General features: G+C 44.6%; 1 protein-coding gene across 2 annotated transcripts; it reads left to right on the forward strand.

Annotated features, from left to right (window-relative positions):
* The first annotated feature begins 5 nt into the window (after window positions 1-5).
* On the forward strand, window positions 6-23,742 carry LOC126997588 (sacsin-like). Of its 2 annotated transcripts, XM_050858757.1 has the most exons (9): window positions 6-67; window positions 320-360; window positions 1,152-1,258; window positions 1,810-1,920; window positions 3,608-3,755; window positions 4,397-5,208; window positions 5,746-5,961; window positions 6,495-6,651; window positions 8,232-8,469. In XM_050858757.1, exons 1-9 carry the CDS (start codon window positions 21-23, stop codon window positions 8,318-8,320), a joined length of 1,728 nt encoding a protein of 575 aa, XP_050714714.1. In that variant the 5' UTR covers window positions 6-20; the 3' UTR covers window positions 8,321-8,469. The 2 variants fall into 2 exon arrangements, with proteins under 2 accessions (XP_050714714.1, XP_050714713.1); XM_050858756.1 differs by lacking the exons at window positions 6-67; window positions 320-360; window positions 1,152-1,258; ... (2 more) ...; window positions 4,397-5,208; window positions 5,746-5,961 and adding exons at window positions 9,025-9,422; window positions 9,859-11,016; window positions 11,336-20,527; window positions 21,031-23,742 and having other exon boundaries at window positions 6,503-6,651; window positions 8,232-8,552.
* Window positions 23,743-24,086: the final 344 nt, after the last annotated feature.

Here is a 24,086-nt window from a genome sequence, read left to right on the forward strand (position 1 = left end):
GGCGTGAAGGGCCGTGGAAGATGTCCCGCCGAGAGCCTCCTGAAGTGGACTGGCAGAGCTGCTTTGTGTACTATTTAATTGACAAGACAAGAGAACACCTCGTGCTGTGGGACCATGCATACTTCATAAAACTCAATTCCCCATTGTGTAAAAGTTGTAGAATGACTCCCGGTCCTCAGCACAGTTTTCTGACGAGACCTTGGGATGGATTATAACAGGGATGAGTCTTGACGCTGTTGGAGGAAAAAGGCCCCGTGTGACACAAGCCTTTTATAATGAGTTGAGGCAAGAAGAGTTACCCGGCCCTTTCTTTCCACAGGTTACCCCTGGGTGAAGGCCCCCCCCCCTCGGCCACCATGGGTGAGTATAGTACAGTTGTATGGGTAAGTGTGTTATCCAGTGTTCGGCGCAGTGTTTCGAAACATTTGGATGACACGTTTGGTTCATTTAAGGTTCTTAGCATATAATTATTGGATAGTAGCTGACTTTTATTGGAGTTCTTATAGAAGTTGTAACTAAATGGATTGACATAATCATTATAAACAGAGAGAGGGGTGGGGTGGGGGGGGTGTCTGTTTGCTCTCCTCCCAGGCTCAGTATCTGCTTTTCCTTTTCCCATCATTCCAAGTTTTATTTTTATTTATTTATTTATTTTTTTTTTTTTTTTGTGTTAGATAATTTATAGGTTTCATTACATGCATCCCTTCAAACACCATCTTCCCTTTTTATTATTATTATTATTATTATTATTATTATTATCATTTTTATTTATTTAATTATTTTTTTAGTTTTAGATCTTTAGCACCAGAAGCTTTCTTGATGAGGCCTGCTGGTTGGTCTCAGCTGAATTGGCATAAGAAAGAGTTCATTTATAGTGGCCCCATCTCACCATTGTACGATTCTACTCAACCAACTGCTCTTTCGTTGTCACTCCTGTTTTCTACAAGCTCTGGAGATCTATATGGAAGAGTGTAAAGATCCAGACATCTTTAGCACTTTCATTCTCATCTCAACTTACACGTCCTCTCCCTCATTTTTGTTCTTGCTCCCCTCCTCACCCTAATCTTGTTTTTCTCTCCTCCCTCATCCTCTTTTGATCTTGCTCCCCTCTCCTCACCTTAATTTTAGTTTATCATCTCCACCTTCTGCAGGTGACCGTGGTGACCCCTTCACCTACAACACCATTGAGGTGCCAACAGTGGTTGGACTACTGCACAACATTCTGACGCAGTACCCCGACAATGGTCAGATCATCAAGGTATGTGTGTGTACCTGCCTGCTGCCTCCTCCTCCTAGGTGAAGATTCCATCATTCTGTGTTCCAGTAGTCAGAAAATCCTAAGTCTAATTCATGCTAAGAAAATTGTAGCAAGCCTTGAATTCTGGAGAGTAGGAAGTTATGTCAAAAGTCTGTATACTTGATGTAATGCAAGATATTGACTTAAGTCACACTATCAAGACACCTCCACCTGAAATTGACATCTTTTGACCACTTACTTGTATCATTTTTAGGAGCAGCGATTACCTGGCTTTTTTCAACACTTTTCTATTGTTGCCCTTGAGCTGCTTCCTTTTCTGTAATATATATATATATATATATATATATATATATATATATATATATATATATATATATATATATATATATAATATATATATATATATAATATATATATATATATTATATATATATATATATTATATATATATATATATATTATATATATATATATATATAATATATATATATATATATATATATTATATATATAATATAAGGATCACCATGCTAACTCTTCACCCCCCTCAGGAGCTGGTGCAGAATGCCGAGGATGCCGGGGCAACGTGTGTGGAGGTGGTGCACTTCACAGACTCCCTGGGGCAGCCTGAGGCCCAAGAGGTGGTGCAGAGATTCATACAGGTGAGTCAGTGGGCAGGTGGGTTGCAGAAGGATACTTGTCTGAGTAGGTGGGTTCTCTTAACCTGTCTGCTGCAATTGGCACAGATTTAGTCTTAACTGGTAGCCTGCTAACATTTAGTCCCAGGTCCTTCTCTGCTTCTGTGGTGGATAGCAGGGGTGTGGAGTCGGATTTTCAAAACTCCGACTCCATTAAATTTAAATGTTGCGACTCCGACTCCAGGAAATTTGAAGGTTGCGACTCCGACTCCGACTCTGTTTTATATATATATATATATATATATATATATATATATATATATATATATATATATATATATATATATATATATATATATTTTTACCATCCTTGGATATCACTTAGCAATTATCCTCCATGATAGAATTAAATATACACATTAGCTCATGCAAAACACCATAAAATATGGCAAAAGGGATACCTGTACTATCTGTTGTCAGGGTGGTTGTTGCGGCATGTACCGCCCTCCTTCCTTAAGGTATATCCTCAAGAAAATACAAAATAAAAAGCATGAAAAAATATTAAAAATACCAATATTCCCGCAGACTGTTTGATTGGACATATCTTCCAAAACGTCAATTTCTCCCAATTTGTAAGAATCTCCATGAAGTGAAATCTTTACTAAAAAAATTAGCACGTAAAGGAGTCGGAGTCGCTCATATTTTTACCGACTCCGACTCTGACTCCAATTCCGACTCCGACTCCGACTCCCACTCTGACTCCAATTCCGACTCCGACTCCGGCCAAAAGTAGCCGACTCCTCGACTCCGACTCCAACTCCGACTCCACACCCCTGGTGGATAGTGGAGTTTCCTATGTGGTATTGGTATGCTGGATATCTCCTAAGGTGCAGGACTTCACATTTTTCTTCATTGAATTGCAGCGACCACTTTTTGTTCCATTCCTTTAGCTTGGTGATGTCCTCTTGTAATTCTGCAGTAAGGGGTTAGAAATACTGTTAGTGATTCTAGTCCTCTTGGTAGGTAAGTTTTCTCAGCTGGCAAACTTCTCCAATTTAATGTTTTGGCTTGACATTATACCCTATCCATTCAATAGTTTTAGAGGGTATAAAAGCTAGCAAGTAAGGGTGGAGTGCATTGCATTAAACCCTTGAAACAGGACATCATAATGATTAACAGGACTTTCACAACCACTGTTAACATGGCCAAATATCTCATGGCAGCAAATTTAGTGTGATTATTAACAGGACTGCAGTGCTATTATTTTTGTGTGTGTTTAGTGATAGTGAAATGTTTTTATAGCATCTTTACTGTCCATAATGGCACTTAATCATGGTTTGTAGTGCGTGTTGTAGTTGCCCCCCATTCATTCTCCTCCCTGTGATATGAGTACTAACTAGAATAAAATGCATATTGTCACCTATATATACAATCTGCCAAAGTCAATTTTCTAGCACTATCTTCATTTTTGTCTGAATCAGATTTTCATCACGTGGTATTGTAACTTTGGTTTTAATTGGCTTTGTCATACTAGGGTGTGTTCTAAAATTTGCCTTTCAGCTTTCCTGCCAATAGTATGGAAAATAAGAATTAGTTTTATTCTATATTTCCCCAAAAAGTTTTAAAAAATGGCCAGCAGATTGTTTATGAAAGTGACTGAGTTGACTAATATCCCCTGGTCTGATTGGGCTGTGTTGTGTGTGGTGTGCAGGGTCCAGGGCTTTGCCTGTACAACGATGCCGTGTTCTCGGAGGAAGACTGGCATGGCATCCGCAAGCTGAGTGACAGCATCAAGAAAAACAACCCCCTCCAAGTGGGTCAATTTGGCCTTGGCTTCAAGTCTGTTTTCCACCTGACAGGTAAATTTGATAAGATAAAGCCAGCTGCTACAGGTAAAGCTGACATTTAGGGTTACTTCCCTGTTATCAAGTTGGTCATGTTAAAAGTGTCACTCCTATAATTCTTTGTTGCTCTCTTACCAATCTTGGTAGCTGCAAGTCTCTTAGTTGTAGAATTCTTGGTAACTAGTCATCTTTGTGTCTTAGTGGTATATTAAGTCACCAATGGATACTCAAGGAGGCTACAAGACTCAATGGCCTACACATGGCAGCTCTGAAGAATGAGTTACCATCTCCCCTCAGCATCCATTAATTATCTAACCTGCATTTACAACTTTTTATTGTGCATTCATTAACTGCATATCTGCTTGATTTGTCTACTCATCCATTACCCTATTCTTGGACCAGTTTCTATGCTCCATGGTGCCCAGCTGTGATTTGTGTGGCAAGGTTTGTATCCTGGCCTGGGCAGATGGCAGGTTAATTACAGTAACCCAGATGCCACACTTGCAATTTGTCTCGGGGTAATGGGTTCTCACCACAGGCTCGAGGGCCAAAAAGATGTAGATGGCTCTGAGGTCTTGCACAGCTGTAGTTTTACCTTAAACTTTATCTGTACATAGCATCTGTGACATCTTGTGAAGAGTCTTTATTTTCTGCAGACTACGTGACCATTATCAGCGGAACGCAAGTGCTCTTCATGGACCCCAGCGAACCTGAGGACAAGATGTGCCGCTTCCTCACCCTTAGCAAGCTGACAGAGGTGCTGCCTAACCCATCCAGCCACCAGGCCTTTCAGCATTACTTTGCCACACACCCCCAGGTCAATGGCAGCTTCCCAGGGACGCTATTCTGGTTTCCCTTGAGACAGTCTCCCTCCAGGATCTCAAACATCGAATACACCTCAGAACGCGTTGATCGCCTCTTTAGATCATTTTCTGTTGAGGCTGAGGTATGTCTTACATTCCTAAAGTCCCTGGAAAAGATCACTCTTGGCAAGGCAAGTAGTGGAAGAGTAACAATCACTCACACCATGAAGATCACCAGCCAGGCCATGGAAGAGGTGAGGTGCAAGAGGAAGAGTTTCAGGCAGGATCTAATTCAGTGCAGAGGCTCTCCATCCAGTGCTCTCTCCTGCTCCTATAAGATTATACTTCAGACCACAATTGGAGAAACAAAGCAGAAGCAGGCTATGAGAATTTTCCACTTCCTACCAGGGCAGAAGGACAAAGAATGGATGACGTGGGCAGGACGGAACAAAGACAAACATGTTCCATTGGTGGGTGTGGCAGTCCCCGTCTCCCCACCTGCAGCATCTAGAGCCAAGGGACATATATTCAGCTTCCTCCCACTCCCCCCAGACCCCAGCAACCAGACTGCTCTCCCTATTCAAGTCAACGGAGCCTTCATCCTCAACCAGAACAGGAGACAAGTGAAGTGGAAGACGAGTGAGAGCAGTGACCAGGAGCCAGATGTAAGTGTGATGAGGGAGATTTGGCAAGATATATGTGTGTTGGTACCTAGCTCTTTTTCTCTTGTTTTTTCCTAGTGTGTGTGTGTTGGTACCTAGCTCTTTTTCTCTTGTTTTTTCCTAGTGTGTGTTGGTACCTAGGTCTTTTTCTCTTGTTTTTTCCTAGGTGTGTGTGTGTGTGTGTGTGTGTGTGTGTGTGTGTGTGTGTGTGTTGGTACCTAGCTCTTTTTCTCTTGTTTTTTCCTAGTGTGTGTGTGTGTTGGTACCTAGCTCTTTTTCTCTTGTTTTTTCCTAGTGTGTATGTGTGTTGGTACCTAGCTTTTTTTCTCGATTTTTCTAGATGTAGTTTACAAGATTTGAATCGTGTCTATCATCCTACCTCCATATCTTTTAATCCACTTCATACCTAAACCTGTGAATTCTCATTGAACTACTGCATTTCGACCATTCCATTTGTTGGCAGTATAATATTGGAAGCAGAATTTCTTTTGCTTTCTCTTACTTCTATACTCTAGAGAGAATAAAATTCCCCCTCATCAGGTTCTCTGGAATGAAGAGCTGGTCAGCAAGGTGGTGGCAAAAGCTTACCTGGAACTCCTCAAGGAACTTCTGAATAAGGCAGAGCAGAGCAGCATCCAATGTGCAGACATCTGGTACACATTCCTGCCCAGCCTTCAGGTGACAACAGGACGGTGGTATGAGATGGCTGAAAAGGTCTGGCATGGCCTCTGGAAGCTGCCCATTATATTCTCAGAGGTGAGCTGCAAGGTGAAACTGGAATAAGGAAAGGGAGAAGCAAAGGCAAGAGATAAATTTAGCCTCCCTCCTATTATCTTGTGGGAATGGAAGAATAAAAGAAAAAAAATTTTTTTTTTTCTTTATTTTCTTTATTTTTTTTTTTGGGGGGGGGGGGGGGGTTTTTTTTGAAGAGAAAGAAAAACGTGGCTTTGAACTTTCTTCTTTCTGCTCCCTGAGAACAGATGAGTGAAGGACAAAAAAGGAAGATTTGCACATCCTTTTTTGCCCCAGGAATGTGAAAGCTCAGCATTTTCCTTTTTTCTGTCCAGCTGAAATAATGGCAGAGTTTTAGTTTTTACTTATTCAATTAGGCAGGTCATTAAAGTGACTATTCTCATCACTTCCAGTGGGCTTGGTGATATTGGCTACATTGAGAACTAAATGGTCATCATCTGCTTACATATTTACTAAGACATCATTCCCTTATCTACCTTGGCAGAGAATTTTCTCCCATCCTCTACCTTGTCAATTAGCATTCCTGTCTTTCTCAGGTCCAAGGGTTTTTGCTGCCCAGTAAAGTCCTCACCACTAATGTCTTGAGCACGCTGAGGCCTGAGGTTTCTGATGCAGTAAGGAAGGTGCTGTGTGGTCAAAAGCTGCCCCTTGCAATGCTCCCTGACCATGTGGAGGAGTCCCTTAGGATTCTGGGTGAGTGTGTGAATCCTGTTTGTGTTAGGGTCTGCCAATCTATACTGTAGGCCCCCTAGGCAACAAAAAAAATAATGTTTTCTCTTACTGTCTTGACAGTAGAATGTGGCAGGTTTTATAATTAAAAAAATTAAGATCTGTGATAAAATGTAAACTGGGATAATTTAATGTATTTGGTTGTGTGGTCGAATGAAAACAAGAACACTTTTTACCTGAGTGGTATACTAAAGTAATTTAAAAGTTACATTAGTTCAAGCTAGTAGCCTGAATATAGGTTCTATGGAGTACAGCGGGTCTGTGGAACAGGATCCTTCATTCATGTTTTTTAATGCGAGAAAAGATATAATTTACAAGTCCAACTAAACCTTGGTATCACCGGTCAACCAAATACAATTCACACCAGTTAGGCCTCCAATTCACAGTATAGGCACCTTATAATTTCTGTTGACAACTCTGTATGTAGGTGTGTAGAAAATATGGGGAGGGGAGGGATAGCTTTGGGATGTTATGGTGCCACACTCAACCTTCATGTCCCGTGAGGCTCAAGCCTAAAGTACCAGAATGGTAATGTTATCAAACTTCAGCAAAAGATGCCCAAGTATAGCAGCCAGCCTGCCAAGCAACTCTCAGAAGCATTCATGAATTTCTTATGATTTATTATATTTCATTATTTTTTCTCATCAAGAAGATGGTCAGGCAGTGTGACCCTATTTTTATACAATCCGATAGGAGAAATAGGTTTGTTATTTAAGCACTTTGTATGGTGTGAAACCCTGTTAAATAGCAGGTGTTTCCTGTATGTTCCATTCATGAAACCTGATATCATGATCAGCAAGTATTGGATGGTTGGGGTTAACAGCACTTTGAAGGTTGGTACTATTATTATTGTATTTCTCAAATCCCTCTTTACCTCCATGCTCACACTTCTGCCATTCATGGGATGAATCATGAATGGCAGAAGTGTGAGCATGGAGGTAAAGAGGGATTTGAGAAATACAATAATAGTACCAACCCTCACATATGTAAGTGAAATGTGGGCCTGGAATGAAAGTCAAGAGGTCTAGAGGTCAGGCAGTGGAAATGAGTTATTTGAGGAGTAGAATGGATGGAATGAGTAATGAAAGTGTGTACGAGCATTTTGGAATATGTCACAGGGGTGAGGGGAAGAAGTGAAGCGACAGACTTTAAAGTGGTTTGGCCACATGAATGGAGGAGAGTAAGATGACCAGAAGGGTGTATGTGAGTGAGATAGAGGGAGGGAATGCTAGAGGACGACCTACAGTGAAATGGAGGGATAGGGTGCAAGAGTATGTTAGGGAATGGGGGGAAAGATCTTTGAGAAACTTTGAGCAGGCAAGGAGGGAGTGTCTGGATAGAGAAAGTTGAAAGCTCTTCTGCTGTGGCTATCCCCTGGTGGGATCTCCTAGGAACAGGTGTCGATGAAATGATGATGAACAGTACTTTATTTTGAAACTTAAGGATCCTAACACTAAATGCATCTCCTTTGTTTAGTGGTCATTGAAGAAAGTGTTTGGTTGTGGGTGACAAAATGTGCTGAGGGTGCTGTATTGTTTTTGCAGGGAAGCAGCTTTCCCCCGTCACACCTAAGATTTTGCGTCAAACACTGCGGGAGATGGGGAGCCTCCTGGAGGGAGAAGTGAGCCACTAGCACCTCCTGTGTTATGCTGTCATGGACACTCAGTACCGTGACTTGCATGGCCTCCCACTTCTCCCTCTACAGAATGGATCCTGGGTCATCTTCAACCTTAGGGGCTCAGGCTCACCAGTGTACCTGTGCACACAGAGTGAGGCCAAGGCTTTCCTGGGACTGGAGGGGCAGATAGCAAGCACTAAAGTGGCTCAGCCTGTCTGCAAGGTTCTACGGGAAGTGGCTAATTCAGGTCTGTTGTCCCTGTGCAGTGATGTAGGTGTTTGTCGGACTTTGTCCCAACACTACCATTTTCCCAACCCTGAACATATTAAACTAGATTTTGCTGGGCCAGATAACACCATTATTGTATATGTTTGCATTTATGAAAGTTTCATTAAATATGTTAGAATTGTTTCATGATATTGAAGAATTAAGCATTATGCTCAAAGATTAATGGCCAGAGTGTGTTTGTGTGCACAGTAGTGTCATGTAAAATGGTATAAAGATGAGGTACTGTGGTACACTTGATTGGCTGCTCACCCTCACTGGCCTGACATGGTCATTACTGCCCAAATAGAAATTCAAACTAAGCTTTTTGTACATATTTTCTTAATTATTTTGTCATCAGCCAATATATCTTGGTTGCATTTATTTGTTAAGGAAGTAGGTTGTAGATGAAGTGATGAAATAAGAATTACCTTAAGACTGAGGTATCATTACAGGCCAAACACAGCTGTGCCAATTCCAGCCACAGCAGCACGGCCCTAACCTGCTCCTGCAGAGTGCCAAGCACGTGCAACAGTGCCAGCCATCAGACCAGCAGGTGGGACAATGGCTGTGTGAGGTGTGGGGGCTCCTGCAGCACCTTACTCTACACAGTGTTGAGCACATCCCCCTGCTCCCCACCTCCAAGCCCCCAAGTGCAGCCTACCTCACCCCCCTCTCCTCCCCTGTGGTAGTGGATGGAAGAGGTGGTCAGCTGTCCGGGCCCCAGATGGAGGCACTTACACTCCTGGGAGTGGTGGTGGTCCCTTCGCTGCCATCACACTTCCGGCACATAGAGCTGCAGAGTTACTTGTATTCTGCAGACCGTCATGGCACTGCCCAGGCCCTCAGCAAGGTAGGTGCATGAATCGTCATCATTTCTGGTTATTTTGTTGGGTTCAAACCACACCACATCACCACACCCAGCATGTCATTCCTCACACCACCACCACATAGCATAGCATAACATCACTGCATTACTGGAGTGGACACCACATTGCACTCCATTACACCGAGCCATGCCGTGTGGTATTATATCATCACATCACACCACATTACAGTGAATTATACCACACCACCACTTCACTGTCCCTCATGTTTCACTTGGGAGTGGGCTATTGTGGCTCCTCAAGGATTCATGTGTCGTGTTGACGGTTTTGATTTACCTTTTGATACTCCACATCTGTTCCTCTTAGTGCTCCTAGTGTTGTTACTATTGCTTGTTGGTAAACTTGCAAGTATCATTTCCCAACCATGAATGTATTGGATTAATTTTTCCTTGCCTCCTGAAGGTGGTGAGCCGGGGCCAGCAGATGCAGGCAGTCACAAGGTTCAACACCCAGAAGACTGAACTTCAGAGACAGGCAATAACCAGCCTGATAGAGACTTCAAGCATCCAGGTCTCTCTAAGAGGTTTCCTTGCCAAGCTTAATATTTTTAAGGCCCAGGACATCAATAACTTGAAGCATGATTCTTGTCTTGAAAGTGTGAACACCATTGCTCCTGAACTGAAGGGGTTTCCAGTGAGCTACCCCCAGAAGCTTCTTACACCCACACAGCCCCAAGAGCGGGCACTTGCATTGGCACTGGGTGCCCAACAGCTGTCCAAGGAGAATCTGTGCATCAGGGCATTACAGAGTTGCAACTCTGATGAAAATGTCTTGTCACTGGTGAGATACATCCTAGGGAACCCTCACCTGGTGGGAAGCAGCAGTGTCCTTCAGCAGCTGAGGAATACTAGATTTGTTCCCAATGTTGCTGGATCGCTGTGCCGCCCGTCAGAGCTGTATGATGCAGAGGATGAAGACCGTTGTGTCCTCATTGGGGAGATACGGAAGCCAGATGACTCATTCAGCAAGCACTGTCCACTCCTGCGCTCCCTGGGCCTCAGGAAGGTACAGGACATGCCTAGGGATGAATTTATCTGCCTTATCAAGAACCTAAAGAACAGCCAGCTGTCCATGAATGACAAAACCAGGAAGAGTGTGGGGCTGCTTCAGGCTATGAACCGCCGCGCTGACTGCCTGCAAGTCTGCCAGGCGGTCCTGGGGGTCCCGTTTGTCTTTGGTGCATCCACCAGGCCTTGTGGATATCCCTCAAGTCTGCAGTGGGCCACCTCACCTGGACCACTGGTGCCTCAGGAGCTCAGGAGCATCCAGTACAGCAGTGTGTTGGGCTCCACCACAGCTTTAGTTGAGTGCCACCATTATCCTTCTGTAGCCAGTGCCTTTGGTTGGCTGGAGATGCCAACTGTTGAGTCAGTCATTCAGCACCTGAAGAACCTGGCAGCAGCTTATCAGGTGGCTGAAAGCGACAAGTACTTTGACCTGATCAAGCAGACCTACCGTCAACTTTCTACAGCCCTCAATGGAGGTCAGGCCCCCCAGCTGGCCAACCTGAGGAAGGAGGACTGTGTTTTCACCGATCTTGGCTTCAGGGCTCCTGATGAGGTACATCAATTCTTTTTCCTTTTCTGTGTTTCTCTGTTACACTATTGGTGCATGTCAATTACTACATCAACCAAAAGTTTTGGTGTAATAATGTAACTTCACAAGTTTCATCAATATTTCTTGTAACTTGCATTATGTTTCCTTGTTGAACTATTGGTGCATGTGTGTTATCACAGTAATCAGAAGTTTTTGGTGACGTAATGTAACTTTCTTCATTTTTCTGAATACTTCTTGTAACTTGTATATAGTGATGCAAGGTAAGTGAATGTCTACACAGAAAAGTTTCATTGCATCAGTGACTATTTCTCTTTGACAATAGGTGTACATCAGGCCAGACAATGGAGATCTGCAGCTGCTGCCTTACCTCCACTTGCTGCCCTTTGGACTGCGGGAGAGTGAGTCTCTTTTCCTCCACCTGGGTTGTGCGGGGCAACAGAACCCCTCCCTCCTGCTGACAGTGCTCGGAAAGGTGGGGGCAAGACACCAAGATGGTAGAGGCGTCATCAGCAGGAAGGAGGTGGAACAGGACAGGCGTCTGGTCATGACCGTGCTGGACAGACTCCAGCACCACTTGAAGGAGCTCCCTGGCCCTCTGCTAGTGCCTGTGAAGACAAAAACTGACGTGCTGGAGCTGGCTGAGGTGGGGTGTACAGCGTACACAGAAGGGTTGACCACGTGGCTGGACAGTGACGAGCTGGGTGTGAAGGTGGTCCATGAATGTGTGAGTGCCAGCCTGGCCCATGCCCTCGGTGTGGCTCCCCTGCAGAACTTCCTGTCAATTGGAGGTGAGGCAGTGATGGAGTGGGGCCAGCGAGAGCCACTCACCACCCGCCTCCGAAATCTGCTACAGCAGTACAGGGATGGCATGTCAATTCTGAAGGAGTTGGTGCAGAATGCTGATGATGCAGGCGCCACTACCGTCCACCTCCTGTATGATGAGCGGCAGAACGAAGACGCCAAGACGCTGCTGCTGAGTCCAGAAATGAAGCAGTGCCAGGGCCCGGCACTTTGGGTGTACAATGATGCCCACTTCTCCGAGACAGACTTTGAGAACCTGCGAGAGGTGGGGGCAGGCACCAAGGAGTTCCAGCCCACCAAGATCGGCAAATTTGGCCTTGGGTTTTGTTCTGTCTACAACCTGACAGATGTTCCAAGCTTCATCAGTGGGTCAAGCTATGTGGTGTTTGACCCTCACATGACCCACTTGAGCCATGCTGCCAACTCTCCCGGTCTCAGGTTCAACTTTAAAGACCGCCGCAATTCTTACATGCTGCGCACACTGGTTGACCAATTCCAGCCCTTCTCTGGTGTGTTTGGTTGTAACGTGCAGGAGAGTGGTTCCTTTGAGGGTACGCTTTTCCGCCTGCCCTTCCGCACCTCTGCCAGCAAGATCAGTGACACTTGTTACTCCCGTGGTGACATGGTGCAGCTGCTGAAAATGTTCAGTGGCATGGTGGGTCAGCTGCTGCTCTTCACACAGCACGTTTCCTCCATCCATGTCTCCCACCTCAGTGCCTCTGCCTCCACTCCATCTGAGATGGTGGAGCTCATCCATGCTTCCCGTACACCAGGGCCTTTTCCTGATGGACCACAGTCGGTGTTGGAACGTGCAGCTGCATTGTTTTCCAAGCAGAACAACAACTTTAAGTGGAAGGGGAAGTGTTTAGCAGAGAAAAGCACAGCAGAAATAAGTGTGCGATACTCGCGCGGCAGTGTTGACCTATGTGGCCTGGAGGAGGGCAAGTGGAACACCACCTGGGTCACTTCATGGCACTCTGGGACTGGTAGTGCGAGCAGGCTTGCAGAGACTCTTGGAGGCAAGGCACTCCCTCTGGCAGCTGTGGCAGTGCCAGTGAGGCAGGGCCAAGATGGATGGCAACCCCTGTCCCTGATGGACATTCCTACAGGGTTCTACCGCGAGGGCCACTTCCACTGCTTTCTGCCACTGCCGGTGAGGACGCTGCTGCCCGTCCAGATTAATGGGGTGGTGGAAGTAGCCTCTGATCGCACCAACCTCCTTGCCAAGACTGAGGATGACAGACACACCCTTAGCTGGAACACCACGCTGGCTGGAGACTCCATGGTGCGTGCCTACCTGGGTCTGGCCGAGGAACTGAAAAACCTGGGCTTGTGTGCCGAGAGCCCCTACCATGCCATGTGGCCAGTGGTGCATCCTGGGATTGACCTACTGGTGGAAGGACTCGCCAGTGGGTTCTATCGTGCCCTGGAGCAGGAGGATCTGAAGCTGTTCAGGTGCAGCGATGGTGAATGGCACCCCCTTGCCAGGTGCCGTTTCCTGAAGCAAGACTTCTTGCAGGTGCCTCATGTTGGAGACATTGCCTTTGAGTTCCTGCAGACATACTTCCACTCCACTTCAGAGCTGAGGCTGGTGAGGCTGCCCCAGCACATCCTTGCCTGCCTCAGTCAGCAGGTGTTGTCACAGCAGGTGGTCACCAAGGAGCTCTTTTTCCGTGAGTATTTTATTCCCCACATGTCAGAGGGGCTGGTGAGTCCTGATAAGAGGGACCAGCTGACACTGCACCTCCTAGACGTTGAACACCCCATCCTTGAACTCCTTCGTCCCTTGGCCTGCATACCCACCCTGCCCCACGGCACACTCAGGCTGCCAGTACACCTTATCAAGCCCGGGGCAAGAATTGCAAGAATGTTTTGCGTAGATGATGAGAGATTTCCTGCAGAAGAGTTCATAAGTTCCAGCAAGAGGTCCAGTGCCTTGGCCAGGCTTGGAATGAACACCAACAGGCTGCCGAAAGAGCTGGTGGTGGAACGAGCAGAGACTGTGGCTGGCCTGCTTTGTTCTCAGTGTGCTTGTGACAGGCTGAGGGAGATCTTACATTATATATCAAAGCTGAGGGAGACTGAACAAGATGAATTTAAACACAACCTGGAATCTGTGCCGTTTTTACCAGTCATGCCAAAACCAAAGGACTGGAGCATTGCCTGGCATGGGGAGTGTCAGGCAGGAAAGAAGACAAAGTGCTGCCCTCAGCATGTGGGCACTGCACCTGAGAGTCTGGTGTTTGATTGCCCCTTAGCCCTCTGTTTACCTAAATTGAAGCCTCTGGTGGGCAGTTGTTGCTTGATTCTTGACCAGTCTTTAGAGGAAGTGCCAGAGAGAGTCCTGCAGAGGTTTGGGGTCATCACGTGTGCTCTTGACCTGCCTCTGCAGTCAGTGCTGGAGCAGCTCAGTGTCTTGAGTGCTGCCCCTCCTGAGAAAGAAAATGTTCGCATGTGCCACGCTGTGTATGACCACTTGGAGGAAATTATATCGCGTGCAGGGAGAGGAAGAGCTGTAAACTCTGCAGAACTCGATAAAATAGAAAAGCTCAAGGAAAAGAAAATACTAATAACAAAGTATGGCTTCCAGGAGCCAAAATTGTTTGCACTGTACAGTGAGGTTGACTGTGCCCCAGACTTGTTTTCTGCTTCCACAGAAAGCCTTGAAAAGTACCCATGTCTAATGGGCATGTTGGGGATCAAGAAAAACTTTGACTATGATGCTGTGATTGGGGTGATCCAGAAGAAAAGGGAAACCTTCAGTAACAGCCCGCTCAGCACTGAAGAGGTGTCTCAAATATCCAATTTGCTCAGTGTGCTGTACAAGGTGAAGGAACCTGACCAATCTCTCACACAGGACCTGTACCTGCCAGACAGTAAGGGTCGCCTCCATCCCACCAAGAACCTCTGTTTTGATGATGGGGCTGAACTGAGCTCTGGCCAGTTCCTCTGTCTGCACAAGAGCATCTCAGTGTCCCCTGACATGCTTGAGTGGCTGAAAATAAAGTCCAAGACCAGAAAGAGACTTCAGCAGTCATCTAACCGACTTCATTTTGGCCAGAATGAGCCGCTCACCACCCGCCTCAGGAACATACTGGAGGACTACCCGTGTGACTCTGGCATAATGAAGGAACTCTTGCAGAATGCTGATGATGCAGGAGCCACAGAGGTTGCCTTTATCAAGGACTTCAGGAACCTTCCATGTCAGAAACTCTTTGACTCTAAATGTACAGCCATACAGGGGCCTGCCCTCAGTGTCTTCAACGACAGAGGATTTACAGAGAAAGACCTCCAGAGCATTCAGGACTTGGGAAACAGCAGTAAGAAGGAAGACCCAGCAACAACAGGGCAGTATGGCATTGGCTTTAATGCTGTTTATCACCTGACAGACGCTCCCTCTTTCCTCACGAGGGGCCCACAAGTTCCACATGGAGAAACACTGTGCATGTTTGACCCACACTGCTGGTATGACCCTGCAGCCACCCCTCAGTACCCAGGTGTGCAGTATGTTAATCTGAATGACCTGAGGTTGGACCACTCTGACTCCTTCATTGGCTATCTGGAAAGTGAACTCTCAGAAGAAGGGACAATGTTCAGGCTGCCTTTGCGCACTACACGAGACTCTCTCATAGCACCCCATAAGGTCACGACAGTTGAAGATGTTGAAAAAATGCTCAAAGAATTCCAAAGGAAAATGCCTCAGTGCCTGCTCTTTTTAAGAAATGTAAGAAAAATATCCATCAAAGAAGTGCAAATTGGAGGATTGTGCAAGGAAGTATACTGTGTTGGGGCAAATGTGTCCCAAGAATCCCTCTTGCCTGCACTGATCAGGAAATACGGAGACACTGAGGGGGCAAGGGACCCCTGCAGTGTGGACATGGTGAGAACCTCCTATACCATGAGCATCGAGGACAGCCAAGGAAGCAGCAGTCAATGGATGGTTGTTCAGCAGCAGGGCGTGGAAGAGAAGAACAGTCTGCCTCCCATAGTGCTGAATGCATTCAGGAACAAAACCCTAAACCTTCTGCCTCATGGGGGTGTTGCTCTTCTGCTGAACCGACATGATACAAAGTTTGAGGCCTGTAATTACCACTCAACCTCCTGCTACTTGCCTCTCCCAGTCAGGTCAGGGCTACCCTTCAGTGTCAATGGACACTTTGCACTCGACCAATCTCGTCACAACTTGTGGATTGGATATGATGATGCCAAGAGCCTCTGGAATGAATGGCTGATGAAGGAGTTGTTAGTGCCAGTCGCTGTGCATGCTGTGAAGCAGTTAAGATCTGAGAGGTTTCCAAGAGAGGATGAAGGTTACATGACTGAACAGATCTACCACAGTAAGGTGAGAGTCTTCCACAGTTTCCTGCCCGTAGCCTACAGTGCAAACCCTAAGGAATGGATAAAATTCATTAAGTGGTTTTATGAGAAGGTGAGGGATATAGAGTTCCCACTGTTTGACTCTTTCATCCCAGAAAATGACTTGAAACCACCTTCAAGCCAACCAAGATACCATGGGGCAGAACCAGCCAGGGAGAACAGGAAGGGTCAGCTGAGGTGGCATGCCTTCCATGCTAGTGGAGAAAATTTGCCTGTCTTCTTTAGCACCATATCTGAGCAAGACAAAGACCATAAAGTAGTAGTGCCAGATGTTTTGAGAAGACTTGGAATGAAGCTGAGTAGTGAAGGGATGCTTTTGCGACTCAGAGCAGCAGACCCTCAATTTGAGTGTCCTCTCCTCTCCCCTGAAACTGCCCTCGCATTCCTCACATCCTGGGATAAAGATGTTCAGGACCGTTGCTTACCAAGAGTGGGCAACAGTGTGGCTGACACACCTTTCCTGACATCTAGAAATGTATTGAGTGTTCTGAAGTATGTCACAAAGGCTAAAGACTTCCCCAGCACCTCTGTTGACAAACTACCATTACTGCTGACCAATGATGGTGTGCTGGGGCACTTCAGTGTAGGTAATCCCGTGTTTTCATCAACTTTTTGTGACCTCTTGCCAGCCTTCAAAAGAGAATTTTTATTTTGTGCTCATGTGTCAGCAGTTGAGAACATTTCAAGTTTTAGTAGTGTGGTGAAGGAATTTACTCCAGCTGACTTCGTGGAGCGATTGACTCGTGACCCAGACACCTCAGGCCATGTGGCCAGAGCAAAGCTTCCTCTGGCAAACAAGGATTGGCTGATGCGTGTCTGGAGTTTTATCATTGACTTCATTGAGAAAATGCACCCAAAACACAAAAACTGGAAACAGAGCAAGGAGTACATACTGCAATATCTAGGTGACTGGGCATTATACCCGATAAAAGAGGGAAACCAGAAGTTTTGCATTCCCATAAAAGATGCCTGGCAAGTACTGAATATGAGTGGTCATTCCATTAAAGATTCAGTCTTCTCCAAGTTGCCTGTTCCATTTCCATTTTGCATACGTTTTAAACAGATGGATTCAAGTCTATGGGAGAGGCAGGAGAGGCCTTACATCCCTCATGAATTGGAGTTTGATGCAAGCTTGAAGGATCCTGTGGCTGCATTAAAGCTTCTTTTCTTCCACAGAGAATCCATTAACAACTTCCTCAGAGGATGTAGTCAAGGTGGGTCAACACAGATACAGTCTCAAGAGATTCTTGACTACCTAGGCAGCCACTGTCAGGGGTCCTCACTATCCAGGCATGAGATCCGCTCCCTGCAGATGTTCAGTGACATGACTGGGCAGCTCTTTGACCTTTTGGGCAGAAGTCTGATTGTTCTTGCGAATTCCTCTCTCTCTCTCAATGAACTCAAAGGTCTTTGTGATGAACTGAGTCTGTTACTTACCTTGAAACCAACATCTGATAATATCACAAAGCTTTACTCCTACATTGAACCCAACTGCATTATAGAAGAAATAGACTTGTATGCAAAGATCATCTTGCCCAACATGAGTTCACTCACAGAAGAAACCAGAAAATTTTATCTCGGGTATCTTAAATATAATTTACCTAAAATTGGGAGAGAAAATAAGTGGAGTAAAAGTCAACAGAAGGTTGTAAAAGCTCTGAAGGTTTGTTCATTTATTGAAGTTGATGGAACATTGAGAACAGCGGATAGCTTCTACGACCCCTTGAATCCTGTGTTTGATGTAATGGGGGTATCCAACTTGCCAGAGGCATGGAGGGAGTGGGAGTGGCGTGACTTATTGCAGCTTGCAGGAATGATACACAAAGTGACCCCTGAGATGTTCCTAGAGTTTGCATCATTGTCACCCAGGGATGAGTGTGTGAAAAAAAAGTCAGAGGTACTGTGTGAGTACCTTGATAACCACCTTGAAGAATTCCAGTCTGTTAAATCTCAGATCCTTGATAAAGAGTTTCTTGTGCCTGAAAAAAATGAGATGTTAGAGAGGCTGTTGGCACATCACCAGACAGAGTCAGGCCTAGTGGCATTTTCAGACAGTGTTGACCCCAAGCTAGCACACGTCATCTGGTCCACCAGGAGCCTCCTTCCTAACTATGCTGTCAAAGTTGCAAGAAACCTGCAAAAACAGCACAACAAAGATATGACAATTGACCCTCCTCCTGTGGAAGACATTTTGGAACACATCATAAAGCTTTGCTCTTCCTTAAAGAAGGAACCAGAAAAGCTGCCAGTCACCGTGAAACAGGTGATGGAGAGCATATATGATTATTTGTCAAAGAATATAGATGGTGCATTTCAGACCCTCAAAGATCAAGACATTCCTTTGGTCCACATTCCTGACCACAAAGTCTTTGTTCCCATCAGCATTGTGGTGGCAAGCCTTGAGGAGGAGATTCTCCCATACCTGTATAAGGCACCAACTTTTTACGGGAAGTTCTTTGATACACTGAAGAGGCTTGGGATGCAGGAGAAAGCATCCAGCAACACTTATGCCCAAGTTCTGAGGATGATTCATGATGACAGTGGCCAGAGGAGGCTTCACCCACAAGAGGCCAAGACCATGATGATGGCTATGAAGGGCCTAGTCAAACACCCTTTTAAATTAAAAGATTTGTCCATCTCTGAGCTCTATTTGCCAGCCAAAGATGGGACCTTGAGGAACTCGGTTCAGATGTTTGTGGCAGATAATATACAACTGTTCTTTTCCATTAGAGAGACTTTTCAGGAGCCTGTGTTTATTGGGTTTACAGCCCTTAAGATATATTTTGAGGAAAGTTCTCTCGTGAACCTCCTACCTCAAAGACTACGCCCAAAATATCTCTCTGAAGCTTGCCAGGAGAGTTTGATGCATGAAGACATGGAGGATGTGGCTTCACAGTTCCTCAATGAAGTTCATGAGCTGCTCCAAGCAGAGGAATTAAAGATTGGAGTTTTGAGAATCATTGACCACTACAAGTTGAAAGAAAGTAAGGGACTCACCCATGAGGAAAGAAAAGAAATTGTGACTCTGCTGGGAAGGGTGAGGGTGCGGCATGTTACGAAGATCACCACCATTCTCACACTGCACAACAAGACTGTTGGGAAGCAGAACAAAGAGTTCTTCTATCAGGTGGATGGTGAAGGGGACCAACAAATTTTGACTGTATTCCTCTGCAAGAAATTTTCCGAAAGATTATTAAATATTTATTTTCACAAAGCATTCAGTTTGTTGCTTCACAAATGGAATGTAGACAGGATGAATGAATTCCAAGTTTTGTTTGGTTGTGTTGGGAAGCCTCACTTTATCCATCATTCTCTGAACCTGTCAGATATAAAGGCCTACAGTGCTCAGCCATCCAATGACCACCTCTTTATGTGTGATGTGGGCACCTACTTGGAGGAAAGTTTCCTGCCTTACCTTGACAATGAGTTCTACAGTTTCTTCATTGGTGAGGTTGTCTGTCTGAGAAAATACCTGTGCCGTGATGAGAGAGAGAATGAGGAGGAAGAAGAGGAGGAGGAGGAGGAAGGCGACATCTTTCTGATTGTGCAGGTGGTTAGGCTGGTAGAGAGGCATGCCACCTGCCTCATGATGGACACATATGAGGTGAACACCAGCTTGGAGCAGCCTTGCCTGGTGACTGTCAAAGCCTATCAACTTTTTAGATTTGTGAGAAAAGAGAGAAAGGACTTTAGTTTGATCCTGGCATCTGCCACAGAGGATGAAGACTCCAACATCCAGACATCTGCAACGAAGGATGAAGCCTCCAACACCCAGACATCTGCCACAGAGAATGAAGCCTCCAACACCCAGACATCTGCCACAGAGGATGAAAATCTGAGTGAAGAACAACTTTTCAGGAAGGTACGAAAGCAAGTCAAAGAGATATGGGGAGTGGATGATGAGCAGGAAAGACGTCGCCTCCTTCGTCGGCTGTTGTTCAAGTGGCATCCAGACAAAAACCTTGACCGTGTGGACCTGTGCACCCGCCTAGTGCAGTACATCCAATCCCTGGTGGGGCGGCTTGAGCGTGGAGATCATATCCCTGATGAAGAAGATGAAACCCAGGCTCCACGCACCAACCCAAGTGAGGCATACTCACGGTCCTTCCGCCGTCCTGGGAGGCGTTACCGAAGCCATAACACGGGTAGGGAGTGGAGACCCCGAAGCCATAACAGGGGTGGGGAGGGAATGCCCAGGAACAACTGGCACCAGGGGGCTCCCAGGTCTGACTTTCCTGAAGCTCAACGATGGTACAGGCAGGCACGCCATGACCTTGGAGAAGCTGAAGCGATGGCAAGACGGGCGAATTCCTGGGCGGTGTTCATGTGTTATCAGGTGAGTGATGTACCCTTGTTTGCTCCACATGCAGCTGTCCACTGTGTATGAAAGCATTTGTAATTTTTTATAGTTTTCACAGAGTTTTGGAGGAGAATGACTTGGTGAGTGGCACAGAGAATAACTGTATCTGACCACCAAAATGAGTATCTGAAAATTATCTTGTCTCTTTGTTTAAAGGTAGCTTTGGGTTGCCTTTGAGTGGTGGTTTGGTGCTAAGCTACCTCTCAAAACGGCTTGCCAGACTCCTTTAACTCATTAGTGCCTATTTTCTAAAGTATTGGTACACATTAATAGCACTAGATATTAAGTAACTAGTAGAGTAAGTACAAGTAAAGCCACTTGGCCCTTTGACTCCTCTTACTGTCCCTGTGAGAAAGTGGGTGAAGGATGATACAATAATATTTACTTTCCCTTTGAAATTCTGTTGCATTGTTTAGAGGAGACACCAGTCAAGAAGAACCAATGTCTTGTTCACTTTACACTTTGTTCTCTCCTCTCAGGCTGCGGAAAAGATTCTTCTCGCCACACTGTACTCACAAGATATGGAAGAGGCGTGCCAGCAGAATAACACCGGGCCACTCTCTCGCACCTTGAGCACCCTTGCAAATCTCCTGAACAACCCTCGTGCTCGCCACTTGGCCGACAGCATCCAGCATATTGTGGGCGACTTTCTTAAGCCTCTTTACCCAAATTATGCTTCCTGTCCCCATGAGTGCTACAGTGATGCTGACGCCCACCAGTTGTTGGAGAAAACGCGAGAGCTGTTCAATGTCTTGGAAGAACATTTTGTGTGAGATGTCTTGTACTTGGTCATTCCAGTCAGCAGTAATTTCTTAGATATGAATAGTAAAGTTGTATTATTTCAGCCATATTCCAATCTCTCCTCTATGAAAATACTTTCATTATTAATTTAAAAACCAATGGCAGCTTTCAAACTGCCTGCATCGAATTCCACAAACTAGTAAAATGTTTTTCAACTTAAAAATTCTACATTGCATCCAATTCAATTTTTCTTGGTTTTATCATACTATTATTTATGAAATTACCATGTTTGATGTTATAAACTCTTATCTTCATTAAATTCCACATACTATACTTCCAGCTCTTCTTTATCTGTTTTCCCCATACTAATAATAACTTTGTAATTATGTTAGATGTCATTGACCCATAAAAGGAGTTCATGCCTTTATGGACCAGTGAGCTGATGTCAAGGAAAGGTTTAGGAGCAAAGCCCTTGCTCACCTTCCATACCCTTTGATTCTCTCATATATTGCCTTGTGTATCTCTCTTCATTTCTACTGAATCTCTCTACATTCCACTCTCCTGTTCCCCTTATGCTTTCTCCCCTTTTTCTGGCTTCATGCATTTAGCTTGCATTCTTAAAAAAAGAGATGTACAGTGAAAACAGAATAGCGACATTGTTTTTGCATGGGTCCTGCGGGGCCTCTCCTCCCTTCTGCTCTGCCACACCTGTCCTTTTCCTCTCCTAACCTATAGGCTTCATATGAGAGGAAGAGATAGGTGTTGGGACTGACAGTGGAGGAGAGGAGAGGACCCGCAGGAGCCAATGCAAAACTGATCTCGCCAATCTGGTTTCACTATATAACAGTATTAAGAAGGTAATTAAGGTAACAGTACAATGCTCAGAAACAAGGAAACTTATTATTTATGTACTAAATGTTCCTTCACCCAGTTTGGTAAGGGATGTGTGTGGGAAGTTAGTTTGTTGGCAACTTCTTTTATTTCATCAGTCATCAAAGCAATGAATGTGATAAGCTTTTTTATTTGATTTGCAGTTGTCATTGAGCACACTCTCAGAAGTGTATGTGATAGACTTGTGATGAATTCTTATCTTGCTCATTAATCGGCACTGTGGGTGATGAAGCTTATTTATAGTGTTCTCTGATTTTTTCACGAGTATGGAATAGATATGTGATAAATATGATTATCCTCACAATAATGGCTGTGACAAGTATTTCAAGATTCTTGGCTTAGGAAGCATTTATGTAAGAATGTGTTTGATAAGGGTTGTCGGAGCTGGGCTGATTAAGGCTCGTTACCGAGCATTGCAGTGTTTATCACCAATTTTTTTTTTTTCCATTGCTGAATTTACACCAAAGATAATTTTTCCCTCACCAACCTTGTATAATGTGATATAAGCCATGCACCTGCCTCAAAAATGATTATTATTTTCAGGCTGCGTGGCTAACAAATCGATTAAGCAGCTGTCAAAGTCCCATGCACTGTAGGTAATGATTATATAATTATCAAAGAGCATTTCCTTTGCCAAGTATTTCCTGAGTTAGTAATGGAAAAGACTGCCTGACAACCCTGTTCTTGTTTCTTCATTATTTTTACAATTAATCAAGATGTGGCTGTTTCAAGCATTTCTTCATTGACTGTTACGTGTTAACCCATCCTCTGCGATTGGCATGGATTTGGCTGTCGCTAGTAGCCTGGTAACATAAACTCTTGGGTCTTTCTCCGCCTCTAGTGGATAGTTGAATGTTTCCTATGTGGTATTACTATTATGATGGATATCCCCTCCCAAGGTGCAGGACTACATTTTTCTTCATTGAATTGTAACAGCCACTTTTTGTTCCATTCCTGTAGCTTGATGTCTTCTTGTAGGAAATCCTCAGTCAAGGGGTGAACTCATCTTAGGCTGTTACATGTGCTAAGACCCTGGCATCTTTTGTGTCACGTCCACAGAGAAATGCAACAATTGCTTAGATTCTCATATCAGTATAACTATATGACAAAAAAGATTCCAGAAGATATGCTCATGTAAGACTGCCTTCATAATGTGCAAGTGCCTCCTATATCTTATAAGATCTATAAGCCTTAAGTCTGTATGATTAATATACATTATTTCCAGTATCCTTAAAGATGTGTATGCCTTTCAAATGTATGTGATAACTTTTTTTGCTGGCCTTTTTTAGCAGGCTTTTTATTCCTTTTTTTTTTTGTTTCCCTTTACTGTAAAAAAAAAATGAAGCGGATTTGCCCTATAAATGTTTCTTGGTATTCGTCTCAAGAAGCAATGGATTAACAAAGGTATGAATTTCAAGGATTAATTATTTTGCCATGTTTGATGTGTGTAGTTTTGCATTTACTTGTTAGAATTATAAGCCTTTTAAGTGTCATCCACGAACACAGGAAAGCACAGAACAATATCTTTGAAGTTTATTATTAAAGGAGAATTGTAAATACAGTGTTGCCTTTCTAACCATGGTTGTGTTGAGAAATAAAGGACTGCTTCGACTAATTAAAGCTCCGTTAGATATTGCTGAGAATGAGTTACATAGTCAGTATTGGTCAAGGATATCTTCAAACATGACGGGCAGCAATTTTAAAAGAACGAAGAAAGCTAATTACATGGGAGTTTATCGAAGTTGAAGCAATTTAATATCAATTTAAGTGCATGCCATCCTTACTACATAAATGGATAGCCGTGTCATGTCCTACACAGTTTCATATTTACAGATTTCCCACTCAAGTACTGCCCTGCACCCCGATAGCGAGATTCATTTATATTTACCGTTAATTCTGGATA

This window comes from Eriocheir sinensis, chromosome 12, assembly GCF_024679095.1.
Source record: "Eriocheir sinensis breed Jianghai 21 chromosome 12, ASM2467909v1, whole genome shotgun sequence".
Lineage (NCBI taxonomy): Eukaryota > Metazoa > Arthropoda > Malacostraca > Decapoda > Varunidae > Eriocheir > Eriocheir sinensis.

What these genes read in the sequence shown, in the direction of transcription:
- LOC126997588 (XM_050858756.1), top strand. Translation starts at nt 8,342, where the DNA reads ATGGACACTCAGTACCGTGACTTGCATGGCCTCCCACTTCTCCCTCTA. An exon ending in ACGGGAAGTGGCTAATTCAG is followed by an intron (nt 8,553 to 9,024) that starts GTCTGTTGTCCC and finishes GTATCATTACAG; the next exon opens with GCCAAACACAGCTGTGCCAA. An exon ending in CTGCCCAGGCCCTCAGCAAG is followed by an intron (nt 9,423 to 9,858) that starts GTAGGTGCATGA and finishes TGCCTCCTGAAG; the next exon opens with GTGGTGAGCCGGGGCCAGCA.